The sequence below is a fragment of the Haemorhous mexicanus genome, chromosome W (genome assembly GCF_027477595.1).
Source record: "Haemorhous mexicanus isolate bHaeMex1 chromosome W, bHaeMex1.pri, whole genome shotgun sequence".
Classification (NCBI taxonomy): domain Eukaryota; kingdom Metazoa; phylum Chordata; class Aves; order Passeriformes; family Fringillidae; genus Haemorhous; species Haemorhous mexicanus.
Window position 1 is genome coordinate 1,486,730 of NC_082380.1, and position 26,667 is coordinate 1,513,396.

Below are 26,667 nucleotides of genomic sequence, written 5' to 3' on the forward strand. Positions count from 1 at the left end.
CAACTGTCTGGCTTATCTTACTGACCTTGTTCTTATTGTTGAAAGCCAATGCTCGGACTTTGCAGTTGTCAGGATTGGTGTTCTCCTTAGGAATATCCTTCAGAGCCCTGTGTGTTATGTGGGCATAGACAGGAACTTGAGAGAGATTGTGCCTGGCATCAGTTTTGGACAGCACATCCTCTGTAACTTCCCAGAGACCCATCGAACCATCCCGGGAACCTGAATAAGTAGTCCATAACAGCATTTCAAATATACATAATTGTCCTTTTTAAAAAATGAACTGCAATAAACAATGAGGTCTTAAAAAAAGAAAGGATACTTTAGATTCATTTAATCTAACTGAACACACTGCTGGTGCCTATATATTAAGTATTATTAAAAAAATCATGATTTTACTGAGGTGTTAAGTTCATAACATTGAGAACTTATTGTCAGCTGGTTTGTCTACATGGTTTCCAATCAGCTAGATCACCTCATCTGTTTTCAAACTGATTACGATGAATCAAAAAACCATGATCCTGTACAACAATCACCATTAGAGAATCACATGTAGAATAAACTCAGAGGCAATTGAATAGCCTATGTGTTCAGCCTGAGCCTGTCTTACCGAGGCCAAGATTGACAGTCTGTTAAACCAATACAAAAACCTACAAGAAAACTCAGTGGGGTTTATACCAATTCTAGATAGTTTGATTTCTGACAGTATGTTTATGGATATGTATATACACATTAGTGAATTGAACAGAAACATATTTAAAACCACAATTTTCACCAATTTAAATAAAATCTACTGTTAATTCAACTCATTTTTCTACTGAATTTGAAGATAATTATACAAAATATGAATCAGTAAGACCAACAATACTGGATGAAGAAAGCTAAATGTCTTTGGTTCAAAGATCAATACAGATTTATTCCAAGGTCCTATACCCATCCTTTCTGGTGTTCAGGCAACTCACTTCCATTTAAGTCGGCTCTGATAGATTTGACATGTACCTCCATTTCTTCCCTACACAATGTCACTTAATGGGCTTTTTAATGCAGATATTTGGGTTAGAGAATTGCAAGGATCAACTCAAGGGTTAGCTTTTGGTTTTTTTATATTACTGAATCATCAGTTGAAGCATTTGATTTTTATATGAGACTGTTAAGATTTTCTGTCACCTGCAGTTTGACACTTTGTATGGAATACTAAACCCTCTCAGCACAGAAAGACCGTAAACTAATACATTAATTCAATGGCATATTGCTGCCTTTACTCAAGGTAAGTAATACTTTATGAAGCTACACTGATTATCCAACTACACTGACTAAAAAGTCAGTAATTGACCTTTTCTATTAGAACCTTCTGTATTAGTTCCCACAGTATGTGTGCCTATATATATACATACGCACACACACACACACACAACCTTGCTGATAGCTTGATAAAACAGAGTTTTCATTAATCAGTTTTCCATAGGATTTCAGGAAACTAGTACTGTTCAGCTGTATTCAAAGTTATAAACTAACCAACACTCCTCTTGAAATTATTCTGGTGTAGAATCCTTCCCTTGAACTTACTGTGTTAAGACACTGTCTCATGTCAACACCTGTTGCGGTGTGATGTCATAGTTTGTCTCAGGTATCCCGGTCCTTTCCCAGGTGCCAGTCACCTCTCCTTTCCCCCCACCCTGACCCCTGCTGAGTGCTGTCTGTCAGTCCTGGCAGAGGCCAGTCAAGCCCAGACACGTCCCATCCGGCTATATTGGTAATTATTCCAATAAACACCTACTGTAAAGACAACAGTATTCCCTCTAATACTAGAAAAAAAAGTAAAATCTAGACCAGGGCCTAACAAATTAGAAAAAAAAATTTAAAAAGCTAAGTGCTGTACTAAGACCAAGAATGGTTTAAATAGGCAAAGTAGCTCCAAATGGTTTCAAATCCCTTCTAAAGGTGCTTCCCTAAGACCTATCAAGTGCTGTACACCAGTATAAAATTCTGGGGAAAAAATTAAAAATTAACATTACCAGAAACAGCCATAGTATCACTTATCCATGCAATTGAAAATATCCAGTCCTTATGTCCATCCTAAAAGAAAAAAAGAAAAAAAAAAGAAAAAAAAAAGATTTTCTGTGCCATTTTATTCTGCAGTGGTCTCAAGGCAGACAAAAAATATCAAAGTGAAGAATACTTAAGTGCAAACTCAGAAAGACAGACCTATGCTAAAAACATATAAATAATATTCCACTATCCAGCTAGAGCAGTTTAAGTACCTAACAGTAATTTTAACTTTTATTGATTTTGACATGTATAATTAATAGAGAGAAATTAGGTGATAGAAAAACAGATCTCTGACCAAGGACAAATTAATCTCAATTCTAAGGACTTGGATTTTTTCCATTTTGAAAGCAGTGTTCTTTACTTCTATAAAGTAGCTGCTTATTTTTATTTCCTCAAATGCACATCCGTAAAAAGAAACAAAAAAAAAATGTTTGAAATATATGACCTACTGATTAAATTTGCAAGAATCTTTTACTCAGAAGGTGAGAAGCCTGTGTATAAAAAAAGACCATAAGGGTCTAGTTCTGTTTGAAAAACTGCAGTCACAGTGGCACATGAATAACAAGTCATGCAAATCTTCAGTCAAGCCTGTCTGCAGCTGGTTACCTTCTACTGCAGAAACTCTGACCTGAGCTCTGCTGTTGTAGTTAACGTCTATGCGAAGTCCTGAATCAAAAAGGAAAAATAAGAGTGAAGTGCTTACAGGACACCACTATACCCATTTCAGCCGTTTTCTTTTTAAGATTGGCTGTTTTAAAAAGGCCCCATGATGTTTCAAAAATAAAACTAGTACCAAAGTCTATCAAACTGCCACAAGCCACTGGGTTAGAACTACTCCTCAAAGCCAAGTTCCACCTGTGAAATAATACATATATAAGCTGCACTGGAGAAGGGAAAGCCTTGAATCATCTTTACAACTTCTCAAATGAGCTTTTTCACTAAAGCAAAGTTTCAGAGATCATCATCACCCCAATGAGACTTTGACAGTGAAGATTTTGTTACATTTTCAGTGCTTAAAAGTAATCTGAAGTAGACCTGAATGAGGATAAGAAAGAAGAAATCTGACTTAGAACCCTGAAAATCCTCTCATATATTTATGTACTCATTCATTTTTAAGATATCTTGTCAAAAAAGACAACTTGATCAGGAATATTTCCAAGCTTTCAGAAATTCACTCTCCACTATAAAACTCCCAAATTTTACACTTGCTTTGACCTTACGCACTTCAAAGTAGTAATTCTTGGGACAGAATAAACTTTCCCCAAATACTCCCACTTACATCTCCCACACACACAGGATCAAGTGTAGGCAGACGATAAATTGCAAGACTGTTGGGGTTGTCTCCACCTGTGGCCAGAAAGGTCCTTGAGGGGTTGAGCTCAATAGCATGAATACCACATCCTTGCTGGTTCACCATGGTAGGTTCACGATCTTTCAGAATAGGAATCTTGGTAATTTGACCAGTCTGGACATCTATTACAAATAACTGGAGGAAAAAAGCAGATACAAGTCATTATCACAAAGATAAGAAAACCAAGGTGGTCAAACATCCTTCCTATTTTGAACTAACATTCTTTTAAATGTAGAATCCACAAGTGCTGCAAATATGGTTGAAAAATGTATACATTCCTTCTTAAAACAACTAAATTAAATAACTGTGGGTTTTACTTTAATCATCCATCCTTGTTTTGGCTAGGATAACGTTAACTTCCTTCTTAGTAGCTGGTATAGTCCTGTATTTTGGATTTAGTATGAGAATAATGTTGATAACACACTGATGTTTAGTTGCTGCTTGATAGTGCTTACTTTAAATCAAGGACTTCTCAGTTTTCCATTCTGTATAAGGAAGCAGGTGCTCAAGAGGCTGTGAGGGAACATAGCCAGGACAGTTAACCCAAACTGGCCAAAGGGATATTCCATACCATAGAACATTATGCTCAGTATATAAAGCAGGGGGTTGGGATTGGCTGGGAGCTGCCAGTCACTATTGGGGGATGGGCTGGGCATGGGTCAGTGGGTGGTAAGCAAATGTATTGTACGTCACTTCTGTTTCTTGGATTTTATTTCTTTTTTTCCTATTATAACAATAATATTTTACTTTATTTTAATTACTAAACTGTTCTTATTTTAACCCACAGGTTTTACATTTTTCCAATTTTCCTCCCCATCCATCCAGGGAGGGGAGGGGAAGTGAGTGAACAGCTGTGTGGTACTTAGCTGCCACCAGTTGGGGTAAACCACAACAGTCCATTTTGGCACCCAAAATGGGGCTCAAAGCGTTGAGACAATGACAGATCTGACCAGAGCATGTTAAAACAAATTTCTTAAAGGCATTTATTCTATTAGTTTAATAGTCATGGGTCACAATGTTGATTTATTTACTCTCACAGTTGTTGCACTTTTTCTCAGAGTTGTGTTGTATGACACTTTACTTGCAGTATGTCTTCCCTGTGGTGATGTTTATCATCCTTGAGGCCTGGACCAAGGTTATAATTTTGTTGTACTTCATAATACTGGCCTATGATATGATAGAACCACTGGTCATGAAACTAACCTGGTATGTGTCCTCACCACTGCCATCCTATCTGTACCTCAGGAGCCATCTATTGGGAACTATTAACAGTTACATCTTCTGCCTTTTCTCCTCAAATACATCTTCCAACATCCATCTATCCATCCTGCCTTCCTGCTTTCCTTCTCCTCCAGGATGATTACAGTAGTATTTGAGAATGTGTAAGATTTTAAATATCCTTTCCATACACTTGCAACCAACCTGGCCCTTTTGCTAGGAGCCAGCATGTTGCTGCATATAGTTCAGGTCTTCTTTCAGATTAAACAACTATTTAAGAACATCACCCAGAGATTTGCCCTGAGGATGAATAGTTCTGAGTGATGGGGTATGCAGGATAGTATGGGCAAGTGCCTAGGACAGTGAGCACCTCCAATGTTTTTGAACCTCACACCTGAACAAGTGCATAATTGGGAAGATGTGTGTTAATGTCGTTATAAACAATTCTATGGGTGAAGGTGTGGGTGCTAAAGTCTTTGAAACGGGTCTTAATGTCTCTACTGATTTAGGGCAGCAGGTTTGTTACAGGGCCCAGACAGCTTGGCTCCTGAAACAGACAAGTGGGGTCTGCACAAGGCTGAACTTCTGAACTTTGGGGTAAAACAGTAGGTTCAAGGGGGGATATGAGGTAGGCAGTTCGGGAAGGCTGTACCTTCCTAGTACCTCCACCAGTGGGGAAAGGAAGAGGGGGCAACATGCGGCTGGTAGTTTAGAATAAAAGGAGGCTGTGTCCACTGAAATCCTGAGAGAGAAAACCCTACAGGCATGTGCCCCAGTGGACTCTCTCCCTTTATCTGAATAAAGTTGCAGGACTCCTCTGTCTCCTTTATGGACACCAGCTTTTCATAGTGTGAGAAACAACTGCTCACTTTTTAAAATTTTAAAAGTTTATAAAACCTTAACAAAAAATACAACAAAAAAAAAACTAACTAAAGAAGAATTACAGTGCTGGGAGCCCCTGTGACTATCAGCCACATGCTCGCCCACAAAATGGATGCTCCGCCTTTTATACTGCTACCCCCTCCTAAAGTCTTGTCAGTCAACTCCTTCCTTGCCATCTAGTGGTGGAGATCACTTTCTTACATCTTGATTGGAGGTCAGGTATTACTATAGTAACAAGCCAACCCTTCCCAAATGCCCCTACTACCAAGGCCATCCTGTGATAACAATGCGGGGGAGGATGACATATTAAAGTAACATAACTATACATCTACAAACCTTCTTTTAACATACATATAATGTTTACCCCTTAATTGTGAAAGCCAACCATCTCATTACTCATCTATAACAATAGAGTGATTTTCTGTACACAGTCTTTGTGAAAAATGCTTTTTTATTATTGGCTTTTTGCAAATATTAAAATTAATATTATGTGTGTTATGCTAAAAAGTTATACTGTATTAATCCTTTTCAGTAGTGTGTTAAATATAGTTTTAGGCTATAACATAAGGTTAAAATAGAAAGTATGCTATGTAATATACTTTTTTTTAACTAGTTCAAGAAAGGAATGAGAGAATCTAGACATTCTTCACACAGAGATAACAGCAACAAGACACTAAAATTCCAAAGAGAAGAATTATTGCCTCCTTATCGTGAAGAACTAGTCTCTTTCTACCTCCTTCCAGACACTGAGGGGCCAAGAAGATGAGGAGGGGAAAGTTGACAATAACCAGAGAAATCCATAGTTTGAAAGGAATGTATGAATCTTCTATGAGATATATGAATATGCAACAGGCTATTGCTTTTAAGAGTTAATCCTTTGTTGGCGAGCTATGCTTTCAAGAGGAAAGCATCCGAATGACTGTAATTCTTTGCTTTTATTGTCCTTTATTGTCCTAACTCTGATTGTCCAAATTCTTATTGCTCTAATTTATATTACTATTTTTATAACCATTTTATTACTATTAAACTTTTAACATTTTAAAACAAGTGATTGGCATTTTTCACAGTCTTGTTTAAAGCAGTGGTCCTATGGAAAGTCTGGTCCTCCTGTGGAAGTTTGGGTCCTCCTCTGGATCTGTCCAGTGGTGGTGGTGGTGTCCCAAGCCCACAGACCTTGAGATTATATGTGGTCAGATTCAGGTGATACCTCCCCCAGGGCGGGGAGTTTCACGATGGATTGATGTAGTCCTATGAGTCATAGGATATTTTTGGAGTCCCTGATGGTCATTCCAGCTGCCTATTCTGCTGTTTCTCAGGAAACCCCCTCTCCTCACAGGGTCCTCCTTTGAGATGGGAAAAAATTTCCCTGAAGAACCCAAACCCACAACACCAGCTCTGGGAATACAACGACAATCTCTCCCTCTCTCATCTCAGCTGTGGAAAAACTGTCCTGGGAGTTCCAGCAACTCAAAGAGGATATGCCCTACTCTACACCTGTAGGGACCAGCATCTCAACTATTACCATTAAGCATCCTCTTACTCAAAAGAGAGGATATAGAAGGTACACACCATGGGGTACCCTGTGGTTTTGCCTATGGGACCACAGAGAGGGCATGAGGAAGTAGAATGGAAAACCTACCTCAATCCTAGAGGCATGAGTAGAGGAATTACAGGGAAAAACAATCACAAAAGAGGGTTCTTGCAGGAAAGCTGCTGCTTTAATCGACAGTGGGCAGTTTCTCAGGCAGAATGGAAGGACTGATTTTACTCCCGATCCTACAGAAGAAAATTCTAATCCATTTCTACAAGAAGTAAGTAGAGAATCCTATGACCAGAACTAGAGGGGTCCTGCCTCCAGCCAGGTGGAAGAGAAGGAAAACTGGGTTTAATGGACTTGTAGATCTGATGGCCTGGCACATCAGACCCACAGGGGTACAACGCTCTAGTACATACCAGTGCACAGTGTATCCTAATGAAATCAAGCTATAGAGGGGCACAACCCATTTGCATTTCTGGAGTGACAGAGGGATCATAACATCTGACTGTATTGGAGGCTGAAATCATCCTGACTGGGAATGAATGGCAAAAGCAGCCCACTATGACCGGCCCAGCGGCTCTCTGCGTCCTTGGCATAGATTACCTCAGGAGAGGGTATTTCAAGGATCCAAAAGGGTACCAGTGGGCTTTTGGTATAGCTGCCCTGGAGACAGAGGAAAGTTATCAGCTGTCTACCCTGCCCAGTCTCTTGGAGAACTTTTTAGTTGTGGGGTTACTGAAGGTTGAAGAACAGCAGGTGCAGATCACTACCACAACAGTGAACTAGCAGTATTATTGCAATAACTGACACCCTGATTCCAACCCATACGCTGATTTCTTAACTGGAGAGCCAAGAAGTGATCAGCAGGACCCGCTTACCCTTTATTAGACCCATTTAGACAGTGCAAAAGTCTAATGGGGAATGGAGACTGAAAGTGGATAATTGTGGCCTGAACAATGTCACACAATCACTGAATGCTGCCATGCTGGACATGCTGGAACTTCAGTAAGAGCTGGAGTCAAAGGCAGCCAAGTGGTGTCTCAACTGATATCACCAGTGGGTTTTTCTAAATCCCTCTGGCAGCAGAATGCAGGCCAGTTTGCTTCCAGTATACCTGGAACCAACTGCCCAGGGGTGAAAACAGCCCTACCATCTGCCATGGACTGATCCAGACTGCACTGGAAAAGGATGAAGCTCCAGAACTCCTGTAATACATTGATGAAGTCATTGCGTGGGGAAATACAGTAGAAGTTTTTGAGACAGGTAAGAAAATAGTCCAAATCCTTCTGAAAGCCTATTCTGCTATAAAACAAAGTAAGGTCAAAGGACCTGCCCAAGAGATACAGGTTTTAGGAATAAAATAGCAAGATGAGCATTGCCAGATACCAGTGGATGTGTTCAACAAAATAACAGTAATGTCTCCACCAACTCACAAGAAAGAAACACAAGCTTTCTTAGGCATTGCAGGATTTTGGAGAATGTATATTCCAAATTATAATGATTTCCCTATCAAGGGACCAGGAAGAACAATTATTTCCAATGGGGCCCTGAGCAACAAAAAGCCTTTGAGCAAATCAAACAGGAGACAGTTCATGCTGTAGCCCCTCGGGGCAGTCAGAACAGGGAAAGATGTAAAAAATATGCTCTACACCACAGCTGGGGAGAATGATCCTTCCTGGAGCCATTGGCAGAAAGCACTGGGGAGACTCAAGGTTGACCCCTGGGGTTTTGGAGTTGGGGATGCAGAGGATCTGAAGACCACTGTGTTGGTTTTGCTTGGCCTGGTTTTTGGTAACAGAAGGGCCATAGAGGTGGCTTCTGTGAAAAGCTGCTGGAAGCTTCCACCATGACCAGCAGAGCAAATCCCTGATGGCTCTGAAGATGGATGAGCCACTGGCCAAAGCTGAGCCAATTAGAGAGGTTGGTAATGCCTCTGAGATAACATATTTAAGAAGAAAACCAAAACAAAGTGGGCACAATAGTTTTTTCTTCTAGTCAGAGAAGAGGAGGAGGTGAGAACATGTGAGGAAAACAGCATGGAGACTCCAAGGTCAGTGAAGAAGGAGGGGGAGGAGGTGCTCCAGGCACTGGAGCTGAGATTCCTCTGCAGGCTGTGGTGAAGACCATGGTGAAGCAGGCTGTCCCCCTGTGGCCCATGGGTCCACAGGGGATGCAGAGATCCACCCACAGTCCATGGGGGAGGTGCCTATGCTGGAGCAGGTAGATGCCTGGAGGAGGCTGTGATCCAGTGGAAGACCTGGTGGAGAGAGGGGAGCCCCTGCTTCCAAGCTGGAGCAGCCTGTCCTTGGAGAACTACACCCTGTGGAAGAGTGACCCACATCGCAGCAGTTTTGGGAGGACTGTCTGCCCATGGGGGGAAATTTATGTTGCAGCAGGTGCGGTACGGCTGCTACTTGTGATAGTGGACCCATGTTGAAGAAGGTTGTCGTCCTGTTCTTTTAAGTTCTTCTAAACCTGATGTTCACATTCTTGTAATGAACTTTCTCACACACTTTTCTGTAAATAATTATTGTTTTACATTCTTTTCTGGAGGAGGAGAAATTTGATGGACTGTTGGTTTGTCCAGTGTCATTGGAGAGGTTGCACTTTCATCCTCCAATCCACTGTCACTTTTGAAAATCTATAAAAGTTGGAGTTGACAGTGGCGCCCTGGAAAATGCTAAGATAAACTCTGAAATGTTAAGCCTTGTGTTTTACCTGCGTAAGTAGTATAATTGCTAGCTGAAATGATTGTTTAGTGATTAAAATAATTATTGTATAATCATAAGAAGAACAATGAGAAACTGTATGTTCCTAGTCTAAGGTGGCCATGCTTGGCTGAAATCTATGTATACTATAGAACAATGTTAGTTTAATAATTAACATGAAAGTTATATAACGATAGAATATAAAAGCATATCCATCCCGAACCTATGTCGGAGTCAGATTTGGGTCTTTACCCCTGACACCCAGAGCTCTTCAATAAAAGCACCTGCATATAATCATTTCTCGTGATTATGTGTTCCTGAACGCTAACAGAGTCAGAAAATAAACTTCCCTTCTTTTTACCTTGGAGGTTCCAGATGGGACCCTGTGAGTGCTGCTGGGCGAGTTCGCAACTCGATCACGCTCCAGCCGGCACCGAGTGATTCTCGAGGAGCCCATCAGCTGCGACCGCCTCTGCCGCTCACAACATCCCCGGGAGAGAGGTAAGGTGCTTTTATTTTGGTTTGGGTGCCTGCCAGTAAGACGCAGTGAAAGCTACGCTTGGTTGGGCTAAGGAATTCCTGTGGTATTGCCTAGGCGCCGTCCGTAAGACAATCGCGAAAGCGTTGCTGGTTCGGCATTTGGTATTCTGGATGGAGAAACTCAAAGGAATTTTGGGCAGCAATGCCTCTATTCCACAAACTTCTCCTTTGGGGTGCTTATTAGCACATTGGAAACAGGGTAATTTTGGGGAAGAATTACGTAAAGCTAAGTTGATTGATTATTGTAATACATGGTGGCCAGAATATATCTTGGAGAATGGCGAAAAATGGCCAAAATACGGCACTTTGCAATATAGCACCATTTCACAGTTAATGTCATTTTGTAAGAAAGAAGGAAAATGGGATGAGGTTCTGTATGTTGATTTGTTTTTCTATTTACGGGAATAGCCAGTATGGCAAGATGAATGTGGATTAATGGTGGTTAGAGCGTCTGGAAGTAATAAGTGCGGGGTTTGCGAGGAACGTTGGCTTAAACACTTGGCGTTGAAAGAAAGTCTGAGCAGGGAAAATTATGCAGATATTGATTTACAGGTAGCCCAAATAAGACCAAGGGAGCCCAGCCCTACGCCACCTGTTTCATCTGTCCCTATCCCACTGCCTTTCCATACCTCACCCAATCCTGAGCCTGTCTCATCTAGTACACCTTTCCCTCTTTTTTCTCCTCTCCCATCGTCACCTGATCCCTCTTCCTCGGAAGATGAGCAAAATCTAACTGTGATAGAAAGGAAGGGGAGGGATGCAAGTTAAAAAAAATAGCAATGGTAATAAATCAGTAACCCCGGTAGCCCACAGAACCCGAAGCCGGTCAGAGCTTGCCCCGGTTGTGGAAAGAAAAGATGTAGGCAGACAAAAACGGACCGTGATTGCCCCCTTGCAACAAGGTGTAAGAGCAGAAGGGCCAGTGTATGTAAAAGTGCCCTTTTCTCCTGCAGATTTAATTATTTAGAAACAGTCAGCTGGAACTTACAGAGAAAACCCTGATAAGGTGGCACGGGTAGTAAAAATTATCATGAAAACTCAGGATCCTGACTGAGATGATATACAAGTAATATTAGATACATTGATGGACTCCACCGAGAAAAAGATGGTACTTAAAGCAGCCAAAGAAAGGGCAAGGGAGGATATCAGAAACGGGCTCGTAACAAGAAATTTAGATCTCAATTTCCCAACTGAGGATCCAAAATGGGATCCTAATTTACTTTGTGATATGAGGAAACTACAGAAATACCAGGAGTGGATCCAAATAGGAGTTCAGAATGCTGTGCCCAAAACCATAAATTGGTCTAAACTATATGAGGTTCGGCAGGAAAAGAAAGAATCTCCCACTGCGTTTTTGGAGAGGCTTAAGGAGGCAGCAAGGAAATATACAGATCTCCGAATAGACACGGAACAAGCAAAGGTTCACCTCGCTCTCATATTCTTGGGACAATCACAAGACGATATTCGGAAGAAATTGCAAAAATTAGAAGGGGAAGAATTAAGGAATCTGGATAAGCTACTTGAGGTAGCCTGGAAGGTATATAATAATCGCGAAAGAGAAGCTAGTAAAAGGCAACAGCAAAATCTTTTGGCAGTGATACAAGGAAAAGGTAACTCAAACTTCAGGGGACGTGGCAGAGGTAGTCGTGGTAGAGGACCAATTGTGCAAGGGTTAAGCCTAAATCAATGTGCGTATTGCAAGCAGGAGAGGCATTGGAAGAGAGAGTGCCCAAACAAGCCAAACAACCGGCTTCACCAGGGCAATCAGTTCCAGCAGGAAAACGTTGCCAAGGCACTGGTGTTAGGTGAATATAACAGCTGACTAGACGTGGAACCCATAAAACAGGTTAAAGAACCTGTCATAACTATACAGCTAGGGCATAAGGAAGTCAAATTTCTAGTGGATACTGGAGCTACCTATTCCATGCTGAATGATCTACAAGGAAAAATTGGAAATAAGCAAACAACAATCGTTGGGGCTACAGGGAAGGAGGAAAATCTGCCATTCTTGCAACCCCTAGATTTGTGCGTTGGGAACAAGACTTTAACGCATGAATTCCTATATGTACCTGAGTGTCCAATTCCGCTTTTAGGGAGGGATCTGCTGGCGAAACTTGATGCGGTAATAACCTTTGAAAACGGGGAACTTCTACTGAAAATACCTGAATCAAAGACGGGACCGATTTTAATGATCAAAGAAAAACCAGTTCCCTCTATCCCTAGGGAGGTAGATGATGCAGTGATTCCTTCTGTATGGGAAACGGATATACCAGGGAAATCTAAATTGGCACAACCAGTGCATGTAGAGTTAAAGGAAAGGGCAAGGGCTGTACAAATCAAACAGTATCCCATAAAACCAGAAGCACGGCAAGGAATAGTAAAGACTGTTGATAAATTCTTAAAATACCAAATTCTAGAGAAATGTGAATCAGAATTTAATACACCAATATTTCCACTAAAGAAACCAAATGGAGAATATAGATTAGTGCAGGATTTGAGAGCAATAAATAAAATAACAAAAGACATTTATCCAGTGGTAACAAATCCCTACACATTGCTAACATCCGTAAAGGAGATATATAAATAGTTTACTGTAATTGATTTAAAAGATGCCTTTTTCTGTATTCCCCTTGACAAAGAAAGTAGGAAACTGTTTGCCTTTGAGTGGGAAAACCAAGGGAACAGAAGAAAGACCCAGCTCACCTGGACACGATTACCACAAGGATACAAGAACAGTCCGACCTTATTTGGAAACCAACTGGCAAAGGAGCTGGAGATTTGGACCGAAAATGGGCAAGTACCAAGAGACCAATACCTATTGTTGCAGTATGTTGATGATACACTAATAGCTACAGAAGAAAAAGCAACATGTATAAAGGTAACCATTGAGATTTTAAATTCACTGGGAATGGGAGGTTACAAACTATCCAGAGGAAAGGCACAAATTACCCAACAGACTGTGATCTACCTGGGATGTAAAATTTCACAAGGGCAACGAAAACTAGGTACTAACCGTATCCAAGCTATCTGTGCTATTCCAGAGCCCCAGAACTTACATGAGCTGCGAGTCTTCCTCGGGATGGCAGGATGGTGTCGCTTGTGGATCATGGACTATGGACTGATTGCGAAACCCCTGTACGAAGCTCAGAGGACGCAGCCATTCACCTGGGGCAAGCCACAGAAGGAAGCCTTCCTAAAACTAAAAGAGGCACTGACGACTGCTCCAGCATTAGGGTTACCTGATCTGTCTAAAGATTTTCAGCTGTTTGTACATGAAAGGCTACGCCTAGCACTAGGAGTCCTGACCCAACGTATGGGAAGTTGGAAAAGGCCGGTGGGCAACTTTTCCAAACAACTCGACAACATAAGTGCGGAGAGGCCTCCATGTCTGTGGGCGGTCGCAGCCACTGTGATGCTGATACAAGAAGCCAAGAAGCTTACTATGGGAAGACACATAGATGTCTATGTACCACACGTGGTAACCACTGTCTTAGAACAGAAGGGGGGCCATTGGCTATCTCCAAGCAGGATGATAAAATTCCAAGTAGTCCTGACTGAGCAGGATGATGTCACATTAAAAACAAATAACCTTTTGAATCCAGCTTTCTTCCTAGGTACCACAACTGAAGAAGGCCCATTGGAACATGACTGTGTAGAGGTAATAGAGTACACCTATTCAGCAAGAGAAGACTTGAAAGACGTCCCGCTAGAGCAGCCAGAGTGGGAGCTATTTACAGATGGGAGCAGCTTCGTGGAAAACGGAACCAGATACGCTGGATATGCGGTAACAACAGTCACCACAGTAGTGGAAGCAAAGGCATTACCACCAAATACATCTGCCCAGAAGGCAGAACTGGTTGCTCTAACCAGAGCACTAGAATTAAGTGAAGAAAAAAAGGTAAATATATGGACTGACTCAAAATATGTTTTTGGAGTGGTGGATGTACACGGAGCACTGTAGAAAGAAAGGAGATTATTGTCTTCTCGAGGTACACACATTAAACACCAAGATGCAGTCCTGCAATTGATAAAAGCAGTACAAAAACCTAAACAAGTGGCAATTATACATTGTAAAGCACACCAATCAAGAAACTCCAAAATCTGTGAAGGAAATCGAAAGGCAGACTGGGCAGCCCGACAGATTGCTCGAGAGGTGCAAACAACAATGGCATTAATACCTTCAAAGCTCAATATATCCCAATTTAATCTGCCCCCAAAACCAAGATATTCAGTAGAAGATGAGAGACTGGCACGTTTACTAAATGCACAAAGAACTCGTAAGGATGGTATTTGACTGCACAAGGACAAATAGTGGTACCCCCCTTGATAATGAGAGAAGTTCTACAAAATAAACATAACGAATGTCATTAGGGTGCAGAGGCATTGGTAAAATTGCTAAAGCAGAATTTAATTTCGGTACAGATGTTAACAATAGCAAAATCAGTCATGTCAAAATGCGATATCTGCTTGAAAAACAACCCAGTGGCTAGGCGACAGGCACAGCTAGGAAGGATTCGGGTAGGAATAGAACCAGGAGACTATTGGCAGGTAGATTTCGTAGAATTGCCAAGAACTCGAGGATACGAATACCTGTTAGTGGGGGTTGACACATTTTCCAGATGGCCAGAAGCCCTTCCCTGTCGCACAAACCAAGCAAAGGAAACAGTTAAGTGGTTACTACAGGAAATTATTCCTAGCTTTGGGGTACCCCTAGGGGTATCATCAGATAGGGGGCCCCATTTCAAAGCTTCAGTAGTAAAAGAAGTAAGTAGATTGCGGGGGATAACTTGGGACCTCCACACACCGTGGAGACCCCAGTCAAGCGGACAGGTAGAGAGGATGAATCAGACACTAAAAAGGCAAATCAGCAAAATATGCCAAGAAACCAAGCTGCAGTGGCCCCAGGCTTTGACAATAGCACTGTTGAGGATTAGGATAAAACCTAGGAGCGAGATGTCAGTCAGTCCTTATGAGATATTGTATGGGAAACCATATGAATCTCCTGAACCTAACCCTAATGTACACATTACAGGAAAACAGGAAGTGTATAATTATGTTCTGTCTCTTGGGAAAACTTTAGCTCGGCTCCGGAGCATCCTCGTGTGGAATAGACCAATAACTCTCGAGAACCCAGTTCATACATACTTCCAGGAGACGAGGTGTACATTAAAAACTGGAACGAAGAACCGCTGAAAGAAAAGTGGAATGGACCCTATCAGGTACTGCTGACCACCTTTACAGCAGTGAAAGTAGCCGGTGTGGACCCCTGGATTCACTATACCCGAGTGAAGAAAGTCCATCCTGGATCACAGACTGTGTAAACTGTGGAACCAAGACTGCAGATAAGATGTGTTTAATTACTTTGAGAATGTTATTAGTAATTGTGCTAATGTTATGGTCATTAACGTCTTTGAGATGTGGAATGCAACAAGATCAACTAACCACTCTTCATTCTAGAATTAAGAGAGAGGCAGAAACACAAGTGGTAAAAATTTCTAACGCAGTTCGAGCTGAGAATGTAATGATTGGATTAGTCAAAGATTTTGCCAAAATACAAAACACCAGTAGAATAACTGCCTGTCTGCCAATACCTAAGGCAGCAGGAGATCCAGTAAATTGGGGAATCATAACATCAAAACTACCTGAAATACAAAAGAACAAAACAATTGCATGCAAACAGGTACTTGAACCGAGACAGGTGGTCAAGGAAACTTGGGAGAAAGTAGGAACATGGATGAGACCTATGAGCCAGAAAGACTGTATTCTAAGTGATGGCATACTAGGAACCCCTTTGGGACAGTCAGGAGGCATCACACAATGGCAATGCTATTTGCCACACTATAAAAAGATCATAGAAAATGTTACAGAAACTACTCTGGTATGGAAGTGTGAGGCCGAGGATCAGAAAGATCAGATAGAGCCTTAGGACAGTGCGTGGCCTGTGAGTATACTTCAAAAATTCCAATATATGGCAAACACCCCTTGGTGTATTAAGTGGGAAGGCTCCGAGAATGAAACAGATCCAGCAGTAACATACACTGCCACTAGTAGCAGAACGTGGGCAGACAAAGTAAGTTGGTGGGCGTGCAATAAAACTTATGATTGCACTTCTGATGATGCAGAGATAAAACAGATACCACCCCTGGCAATAGCCCTACAGATTGGTTGTGCTTGCAGAGGGATCAAACATAAACAAGGCAAAATGAATTATAAAGTGATTATATGATGTACCAAGAGTACAATTAAAAGTCCAGGACAATTTGTATGGGCAACAAGCGATGGTACCTAGACAACACATCTGCCTCTAGATGGGAAAGTAAAGGAAATTACTTTGGGCCTCCCAACCTTATGTCCAATTTGGAAAAAGTCCCCATTTAATGGAAAACATGAACTTCTGCAGATAAGAGCAAGAAGAGAAGTTCTAGACAACAAAAATCCAGATGACACTTGGCAAGAACCCTCTAGTGGAGTGAAACTTGAGTGGGCCCTAGAGTCTTTACTCGGTCCTATAGCAAACTATCAGAATAGAGAGATGCTGTACAAACTTACAGGCCAAGTAGATAGACTAGCAAGAATCACCCGGAAAGATTTAAAGAATTAAACTTACAATTACAAGCCACCACAAAAATGACTTTGCAAAATCGATTAGCCTTAGATTTGTTACTCCTGAAAGAGCATAGATTTTTAAAGGGACGAGTTGATCATTGCTGCGTTCACATCCCAAATGTAACTGCAGATGTAGACTATGACATCAATCAGTTGAAACAAATAGAGCATGAGGCACAAGAAGAGCAAAAGGATTTGACCACAAGCTGGTTAGGAAAAATCTTTAAAGGGTTAGGGTGGAATGTGAGTTCATGGATTAAATCTATCATTGAGAGTGTGATAATCTTACTAATTGTATTCTTAGCAATTTGGTTAGTTTACAGCATTTTAAGGAGAGAAATACAGAAGAAAACGTCCTAGAACCAGAAAATAATAAAGGCACTGACACGAGATCCACGCCCACTACCTTCTGGTTCTCCAGCCCGTGATAGCATCCACGACAACTTTTACATCAACCCTGGATTTGAAGAACATCAAACATAAATTGAGAAGTAAAGGACTGTATCAAGTGAAAACATTTACACCTATAGTGAAGTGAAAATGCTTTCAAAGATGGGATAATGATAGTGGCACCCTAGAAAATGCTAAGATAAACTCTGAAATGTTAAGCCTTGTGTTTTACCTGCGTAAGTAGTATAATTGCTAGCTGAAATGATTGTTTAGTGATTAAAATAATTATTGTATAATCATAAGAAGAACAATGAGAAACTGTATGTTCCTAGTCTAAGGTGGCCATGCTTGGCTGAAATCTATGTATACTATAGAACAATGTTAGTTTAATAATTAACATGAAAGTTATATAACGATAGAATATAAAAGCATATCCATCCCGAACCTATGTCGGAGTCAGATTTGGGTCTTTACCCCTAACACCCAGAGCTCTTCAATAAAAGCACCTGCATATAATAATTTCTTATGATTATGTGCTCCTGAACGCTAACAGAGTCAGAAAATAAACTTCCCTTCTTTTTACCTTGGAGGTTCCAGCGTGCGTGTCATTTTATTTCATCTCCTATAGTGACAGAAGGTCATGGAGAACTGTCTTCGGTGGGAGGGACCCCATCGCCCTACAGAGGAAGGACTTCTCTCGCAGATCAGTGGAAGAAAATCCTTGGGTCACGAACTGACCAAAACCCCCATGCCCTGTCTCCCTGCACTGTTGGTGGGAAGGAGGGGCTGGGGGGAAAAGGTGTTTTAAGGGCTTATTTCACTTCTCATTATCCTCCTCTGATTTTGTTAGTAATAAATCCACTTTGCAAGTTTAAATTTAGCCTGTTTTTCCTTTGAATTGTTTTCTCCGAGTCTTTATCTAAATTCATGAACCCTTCATTAAATTTTCTCTCCTCTGCCCAGATGTGGCAGGGGAGCCTGAACGAGCGACTTTCATGGGTGCCTGTGTCAAATCATGACAGGCCCCCATACAATTACTCTGCTGATGCCGCTTGGGTTTTACCCTTTTTCTTTTATATGTTCTCTGTATTCTTCACACATATATTTGTAGCTTTGTAGCCTATTGTATTAGTGGCTTGTTTTCCCAGTACTTTTCCATGGCCTTTCCCTAGGCAGAAAGACAAAACAAATTCCAGAGCTCTAAGCCCCAGGGCGTACAAGGCCCCAGTGCTGTCTTGGTTCTTCCTGGAACCAAGGCCAAGAACAACTCTCAGAGATACATTTTCATGGACAAAGTACAGCTAGTGCTGAGGGGGGAACTCCAGAGAAGGGGCTTAACCTGGGGGGAAATTAAATCACCACTTGTCCTCCTAATTGCTGCTTTTTATCAATTATGCTAATTTCCTAAAACATATAAATATGTACTCACCCCTGGGAGGGGCGGGCTTTTGTGGACATCTTTCCATAACTGCCTCTGAAGGCCTTCAAATAAAGATCCCCTTTTATATTACCCCCTTACTAAAATTAATGCAAGTTTCATTTCCAAGTTGAGAAAAAGGCAACAGTTATTCTGGCACCCGAGATGGGGCAACAGAACTGGGTACCCTTCCTCCAGATCAGGCACATCCTGCAAGGAATTCTTTCCTGCCAGCAATCTAAAGAATTGTCCTGGTTTAGGGCAAAACTGGGAGAGAATCCCCAAAAAGGGGGCCCCTCCAGAAAGCAAACCCACACGGCCCCTCCCCCCAACCGGTTCGGGAAGAATTCCTCAGAGAGAGGTGGAAAGAACCTGTTTATTTAACAGGCACAGCACCCCCCAGCACAAAAAATGAACAATACTGGATGACACCACCCTTTCACCGCTCTGAAAAAGATGACAAATTCAAAAAGTCTTTCCTGGGGTGGTTGCTCTGTTATCAGTCCCTCCGGTGCTGGGGCAGCTGCTGCAGCCTCAAGGTGCAAACTCTTGGTGTTTCCCAGGTCCCAGTCCGGAGCAGGTCCAGTAGGTCCAAACAGGAAAGGGGAAACAGTCCAGGAAGGAATTTGGTCTGTTTAGCTAAACTAACTAATAAGAAGAAGCAGAAAGCAAGAGCAAGCAGAAGCAAAGCAGAAGCAAGAGCAAAGCGAAAAGCAGGGCAAAAAGCAAAAACAGCACTATGTACTGTCCCGTCTGTATGTCCCGCCGGCCGTGGGGGAGTGGCTGATAAGAGGCCCAAAACAGAACTTTCACTCTGCAGAGCCAGTCTTGAAGGCACAGAACATAATATTCAGCATAAATAACACACACAAATGGGGATACAAACATCCTAATGTCACCCTAGGACAAGAATTCTGTGCAGCGGCCTGAGGTTGAGACACCATGGTTCCAAGATCCCACAGGAGGTAATATAAAGGTAGCTCATTTTGTTGTGTAGTATGCAGTTTGTATCTGTGTGTGTATTGTGTATGTATTGTGTACCTGTTTGTTATAGATGAGTAATGCAATGGGTGACTCTCACAATTAAGGGGTGAATATTATGTATATGTTAAGAGAAGTTTTGTAGATATATAGTTATGTTTCCCCTCCCCCTTGCATTGTTATCATCGGATGGCCTTAGTAGTCGGGGCATTTGGGAGGGTTGGCTTGTTACTATGGCAACACCTGACCTCCAATCAAGATGTAAGAAAGTGATCTCCACCACTGGACAGCAAAGGAGTTGATTGACAAGACTTTGGGAGGGGCTAGAGGTAAAAAAGGCAGAGCATTGATTTTGTAGATGAGCACATGGTGGTTGAATCCTTTGCTCCCGGCACTGTATTTTTCCTTATTCAGTCTTCTGTTGTATTTTGATAAGGTCTTAATAAACTCTTTAAATTTTTAAAAGTGAGCATCGTTTCTCACATGTTGAAGGTCAGTAATTGCTAACAATCCCGGGACAACCCGGAGGAGTGGGGGAATTTGCTTCTGTAGTGGTTTCTCAAAGTTTTTTTCTTTTGCCACTTTTCCAACCTGCCCCAGGTTGGCTGGGGGCATAGGCGGGGCATGTGTGTGTGTGTATGTGTGTGTGTGTATTTGCCAATGGCTGGGGTTGTTCATTGGTGAAAAAAAGCAAATTGCAATGAGAAAGTTTATTTTGTGTTTAACACATGCAGGTTTTGAATTGAAAGTTGGCCTGGGAACACCTAAGTACAGAGTGGCTGGGGGGGTCCTGGCCCACTCCTTGGTGGGAGACGAGGGAGGGATCCCCACTTCCCACAGGTTAGCAGGAGGTGGGGAAGAGCCCCTACTTCCTACAGCTTTCGCGGAGCAGCCGAGAAAACTCAGCTTGCACCATTACAGGGGAGGGGGGAAGAGCCCCCACTTCCTATGTTCCATCTATTGAAAGTTTTTTCCAAAATTTTAGGGCAGGGGCAGCTCCCGGACTCCCAGGACAGCTCTGTGAGGGGGGAACGCCATGTTTCCCGTGATGGACGTGGGGGAACAGCCACTCTAAGATGGGCCGATGTGACTCCTGCCATTGCCCTGGTAATGGCCGGGAGGTGGGGTGGGCGAGTGGTTCCGGGACCAGCGCCGCTACTGCGCTGCTTCGACCCAGCTCTGATGTGGGGGGGGCCGCCGTGGCACAGCCACGGCCTGGCTCGCCCCCCCACCCCTGGGCCTTGCCTGTAGCAGCCCAGAGGGGACTAGGAGTGTGAAATCTATGGGTGGGAGCATCACCCCCACGGGCGACAACGATTTTGCTGCTGCGGGGAACAGGGATGAAGACTGAGTTGAGCCGCTCAAGAAAGCTGATGTCACCCTTGTAGGCAGGGGCAACTCTATCACAGTTTCCATAGTAACAAGTTATGTTTTGAAGATACCAGGAAGTCACTGTGAGCAGCAACACTGCCCGAGCACTGACACACCAGGGGTGTCCCTGGGCGGGTGTGCCTGTTCCGTGCGTCTTTCCCCGGGCCACACGGCAGGCAGTGAGTGCTCTTTGTGCTGCCAAGCAACCAAAAGGGAAACACAGGATCCAAAGAAAAAGAAGCTGTTTTTCAGGCTCCCTTGATATAGGGAACTTATAACTAAGCTTATGTGGCTATAGTTTGCTGTATAATCAAGTGTGTTAAGAACAGATAATCCTTTGCTATGCAACAACAGGATTTTGCCTATTATTTAAAACTGATAAAGCAGGAACTAGTGCTCTAAAAACTGGTAAAAACTAAATCTTTAGTTTGGACTTTGGCCAGAAGCCTTGAAGGACGACCAGACACCAAGAGAGCCTGCACAAGGACCAGGTTCATCCAGAGGACATTGTGAGGATGACTACTTACTTCATCCAGCGACCCCTACCCAAGACCACCAGAAGATAGTGCACAAGTGCAGAACGATGAAAGGCTGATTAACATACAAAGTGAGAGTAGGGGGTGATAGGTCATGAATATGTATAGGCAATGTTGAAACTTTCGTAAATATGTATGATCTTAAGTGTATATAAACAGAGTGTCTGCTCTGTTTGGTGCACACATTTGTGGTGGAACTATTCTCTGTGTGCTCAGTGCTGAATAAACAAACATACCTACTTCACAAACCCTCTGGTTGTGGAGACTCAATTTCTGCATGCCACCCTTAAACCAGGCTATAAGTAAACAGAGTCCTGCATTAACAAATACCTTAGAATGGAATCTGAGTCAAGATACTACAAGAGCTATTAGTGCTAGAGAGGTAAGAGAAATGAGACCTTTCTTCCAACCTTTAAAATATAAATTGGAAAAACACTGGGTGATTTGTCAGTTTCTTTATTTGCCAAACTCTCCTAAGAAGGATCCATTGGAATTTTGCAAAAGGAAGAGGAGATTAACAGATACCTTAGGATGGTTTACTGAATTAAATTTTAAAAATATATTCTCCTGCATCCCTGTGAATAAGAAAGGCCAAAGAATCTTTGTTATTATGTGGATCAGAATCCTGAAACAGTGAAAAAGAGCCATCTCACCAAAACAGTCCTGCCTGAGGGTTTAAGGAACAGCCCAACTATATTCAGAAATAAGCTGGCAAAGGAACTGGAGAACTGGAAAAGTCAGCAACTGAGAATTGCTGCATCCAACCAGCAGCCAAGAATTGCTGCATCCAACAATTGCATGCAACTCACTGTAAATTTGTTCTGTGAACGTTGTACCCTATGCCACGTTACTGAAACAGGGTAATGTTATTCTAAAAAAGGTTTGCTGTCAGTCCTGGTATGTCTCTGTTCCCAACACTAACTGATAATGTATCTGAGTATGACTTTGCAGACCGTGGAAGAGGCCTATTCCAGCAGACCAGACCTGAAGGATGTGCCAGACTTGGAGCTGTAAGCAGACAAGAGCAGCTTTGTGCGAGATGGAAAACAGATGACAAGTTATGCAGTGATAACCATGAACCAGGTAACTAGGGAAAAGGCATTGCCATCAAATGTATCATCACAAAAGGCTGAACTGATTGCGTCAATGAAAGATCTAGAACTGAGCAAAGTCATCTGGAAAGAAAGAGTACTGGCAACTATTCAAGGTAATAGAATTGAATACACTGAACAGACCCACGCACTGCTACAGAGTATTTGGGAATGCAGAGAAGCAGCTTTTATGCATTGCAAAGCTCAGCAAAATGGAAAAACAATTCCCAAATTAAAGAATCATTTTGCTGATGAAATAGTAAAAGAGGCTGCACAAAAAGGCATCTTAGCAGTGGTGCCACAGAAGGAAATCGATTTGACAAGGTGTCCTGGGGTGACTTTATGATGCTTGTATCCCCATTTGTCTGTTTAGCCCAGAAATAACTTTTGCACCTTTAAGACTGGTTCTGAGAGAGGAGGGAGGGTGAGAGAAGAAGCGTGCAGTTTGTTTTCAGACACTGTACTCACTCCTCCACATTCCTGCTCCTGGACTGTGTTGTCTGCGGACGGACAGACAGCAGGACAGAGCTTTCCTTTGCTTTTATTTAGTTTTTAGCTAGCTGAGGCAGAGAAGTTCCCTGGACTGTGGGTTTTTTTTCCCTGGGACTGTTTAAACGCGCTCTGGACTGAACACCCAGAAGAGCACCGGCAGCTCGCACCTGTGGCCCACCAGGCTGGGCCTGGGCCGTGGCATTTCCAGCATCGGAAGGACTGATAAGAGACTGAGTGAGACAAGCTATAGCCCACGAACGGGACTTTCTGAGTTTGTAATTTCTTCAAAATGGACAGAGGTTTTATTGTTTAAACTTGGGGTTTTTTTGGGGTTTTTTTTTGTGCTGGTGAATGCTTTGTCTGTTAAATAAACAGGTTTTTTCCACTTTTCTCCAAGGAAATTTTTTCCTGAACTGGTTGAGGGAGGGGCAACTTGAAGCTGCTTTCTAGAGGAAACCCTTCGGAGGTTTTCTCCTAAATTTGCTCTAAACCAGGACAAATACATTTTTGGCGCCCAAAGCGTGGCTCAAAAAGTGGAATAAACCTGTACTGATTGCATTTTGGTTGTGCTTACTCTGTAGTGGGATAAAGCAGTCAGTAGCCATGTTGCTTGAATTCATAATGTCTCTCAGGGTGGAGGCCCTCTTGTGTTTCTGGTCCCTAGGCTTTTTTGAGGTTTTAATACCTTTCTGGTCACTGGGATTATTTTCTTATCCTGAAATAGCTCCAGTATTGTCCCTAACATGTAGTTTTTACAGTAGAGGGGTGCGGATTAGAATAGCTATTGTGCTTAGCTCGGTGATAATGATTTATAGGGAGTTTACAAAGGTACTGGAGTCTGTTCAAGATAAGTATGGTTTATGGTTTCTTTGTCCTACCCTGCATCCTAGTTCCAGTAGCATGTTTTGAGGGTTTATTAGTAATTGCACCCAGTTTGTTAGGGCAGGAGAAGGGGATGAGTCTTTTCACCCTCCCTTTTCCCTTTTCCCTTTTCCCTTTTCCCTTTTCCCTTTTCCCTTTTCCCTTCCCTTCCCTTCCCTTCCCTTCCCTTTCTTCTCCTTTGAATCTAAGTCACTTTTTGAGAATGTTCAATTTCCCCTGAATGTTAAAGAGACTACCTTCCTGGTATTTCATCTGGTAAGCTTCCTTTATATGGTCTGCAGCTTCTCTAGAGCAAGGGCTGGTATGTCCAGAGGAGCTGATGAGACCCCTGACCCAGAAGTAGACCCAGGCATGGAAAATTCTGAGTGGTGTGGAGAATGGGTGAGAATGGGTCGAACCCTGAAAGAGTTTTCTGATCCTCCAGCCTGGGAATTTTCACATCAATGAATTCAGAACCCAGACGCGGTGGGGAAATATCTGGAAGACAAATGCCATAATGACTCTAAGGAGAAAAAAAAAATTGCAATAAGTTGGGCCCCAGCATATGCTTATCGCACACTGCTAGGTACTGTAGGGCAGCAGATAGAGGCAAGCGGGCAGGGAGATAAATCAACAGCTATCCCAGTCACTCAGGCTGCAGCCAACATCCCAGCTACTCATGTTGTAGCTAAACCGGACAGTGAGCCTAAGCCAGCAGATAAACGAGAGAATGAGCCTAAACCCACAGCTAAAACAGACAGTGAGTCTCCACCAATGGTTGTTGCTCTGTTGCCCTGTTCTTCTAAGTTCTTCTAAGCCTTCTGATGTTTACATTTTTTGTAACGGAGTTCTCACACACTTTCATGTAGATAATGATTGTTTTTGCATTCTTTTCTGGAGGAGGAGAAAATTGATGGACTGCTGGTTTGACCAGTGTCATTGGAGAGGTGGCAATTTCATCTTCCAATCCACTGTCACTTTTGAAAGTCTATAAATATTGCAGTTCAAAAATAAACTGCCCTTCTTTTTACCTTGGAGGTTCCAGCGTGCATGTCGTTTTATTTTGTGTCCTATTGTGACATCTGGTGGCCGCAATGTGTAGGACAGCCGTGGGTGAGGTCTTATAGTTTAATCCCCCCTCGCGATGGCACGGTGGTGTTGAGCCGTTTGGCATTTTGCCTGCAGCTCTTTTGATAATGGCAACCCCTGTGGTTTCTATGGAGGACTCCCTGGTTTTGAATCTCTGGAAGGATCTCATGGAGCGGAAACAGGCTTCCGTTTCCTGAAGTGGTTTTGAAAGATTATTTTTGTGGGCCAGAGAGCAAGGGTTTTTACCAGCTCCTGCGGAGGCGGTCTCCAGGGAGGCATGGTCTCTTGTGGGAGAACGCCTAATGGAAGCTTTCTTGGCTGATTGTAGTGTAGACGTGGGACGATTGCTGATGCAATGGAAAAAGTTTGACGCGGTTTGGCAGGGGTTTGGATTTTGTAGCTCTCAGAGTTCCCAGGGAGACCCTTCTGTCCTGGGACACGGACGAGGGGGAATTCGAGTTTCTGCACGAGGCAGAGCCCTCTCCCCCAGGACGGTGAGCTGGGAGACGGTTCCATCTCGGATGGCGATGTTTGTTCCCCTGGGGTGGATTGAGCTCCCGGCAAGTGGGCAGAGCCCCGCGGGCTTCTGGGGGTCCTGTGGAGCTGGCTATGCCGGCCCCTCCCTGCGCTGCGGAGGCGGCGGTACGGGGGGAGGATCCGCCCTCCCTTTGTGCCTTCCCGGTGCTCGGGGGCTGCGGGGAGCCCGTGGCTCAGCCTCCACCTCTGCTTGAGTCTGATTCAGTCACAAAACTCTGTCCGAATTGCAGCGTTTCCACAAAATACCCCCTAGGTGCAGTGGGAGCAGACCTGCCCACTTCGCCACCGGTCTCATCCTGGGGGGGGGCGGTATCGACTGCCTCTGAGTCTGCACAGCCTGCCGGGCATGTGCAGGCGGTGGAAGCCGCCAGGGCATTGATTGGTGTTATGTCGGGCCCCTCCATGGTGGGCGGGTAGCCTGCCCGGCTCCGCTCAGGGGGGGTGGTGCCCGCTGTGGGGTTTCGTGTCACGGGCAGGACCCTGCTAGGGGCGGTCCTGGACACCCCCAAGCTGCCCCACATGGCCAGGGCACAGGGCGGTGACGTGGCTCTGTGAGACGCATCTCTCTCTGCACCCCATCCCTCCCCCGTGCAGGTCTCGCTCCGATCCACACCGCCTCTGCGAACCCTGCTGGGACCTGCGTCCACCGCGGGGTCCTCTGCCCGTGGTGCAGCGGACAGCACTGCTGGGCTGCCGACAGGCACGGGCTCTGCTGGGGATGGAGTGGCCCCAACAGCAGCTGGTCTGGCCCCACCGCCCCTGCCTCCTGCGGATACCAGGGCTGCAGTGCAGGAGGACGCTGCAGTGTTCACTTTTAGCGCAAGTGGTAATGCGGCCGGCGGGAGACTGGTGGTCCCCCGGGACTGTGGACCCTTCTCGATGGCCTTGTGGACACTCTCCCTGTGTCAGGTGACCATATGTCAGAGGGAATACGGGCGGTTCTGGTAAGAAGTCAAAGCTAAGGTCGAGGAAATGGTTGATTGTGCCTTCGCACATCGGCTCCTGAATTGCAGA

The 26,667-nt window shown here is 43.5% G+C and overlaps 1 protein-coding gene across 3 annotated transcripts in view; it reads right to left on the reverse strand.

Annotated features, from left to right (window-relative positions):
• Nucleotides 1-26,667, reverse strand: part of LOC132341455 (DDB1- and CUL4-associated factor 12-like) — a 96,903-nt gene that overhangs the window by 39,350 nt on the left and 30,886 nt on the right. For all 3 annotated transcript variants that reach the window (XM_059873040.1, XM_059873042.1, XM_059873041.1), the window contains exons 3-5: nucleotides 3,326-3,532; nucleotides 2,013-2,073; nucleotides 26-219 (exon numbers count right to left, since the gene is read on the reverse strand). In XM_059873040.1, coding sequence (XP_059729023.1) covers nucleotides 26-219; nucleotides 2,013-2,073; nucleotides 3,326-3,532 — 462 coding nt within the window. The remainder of the gene's footprint in view (nucleotides 1-25; nucleotides 220-2,012; nucleotides 2,074-3,325; nucleotides 3,533-26,667) is intronic.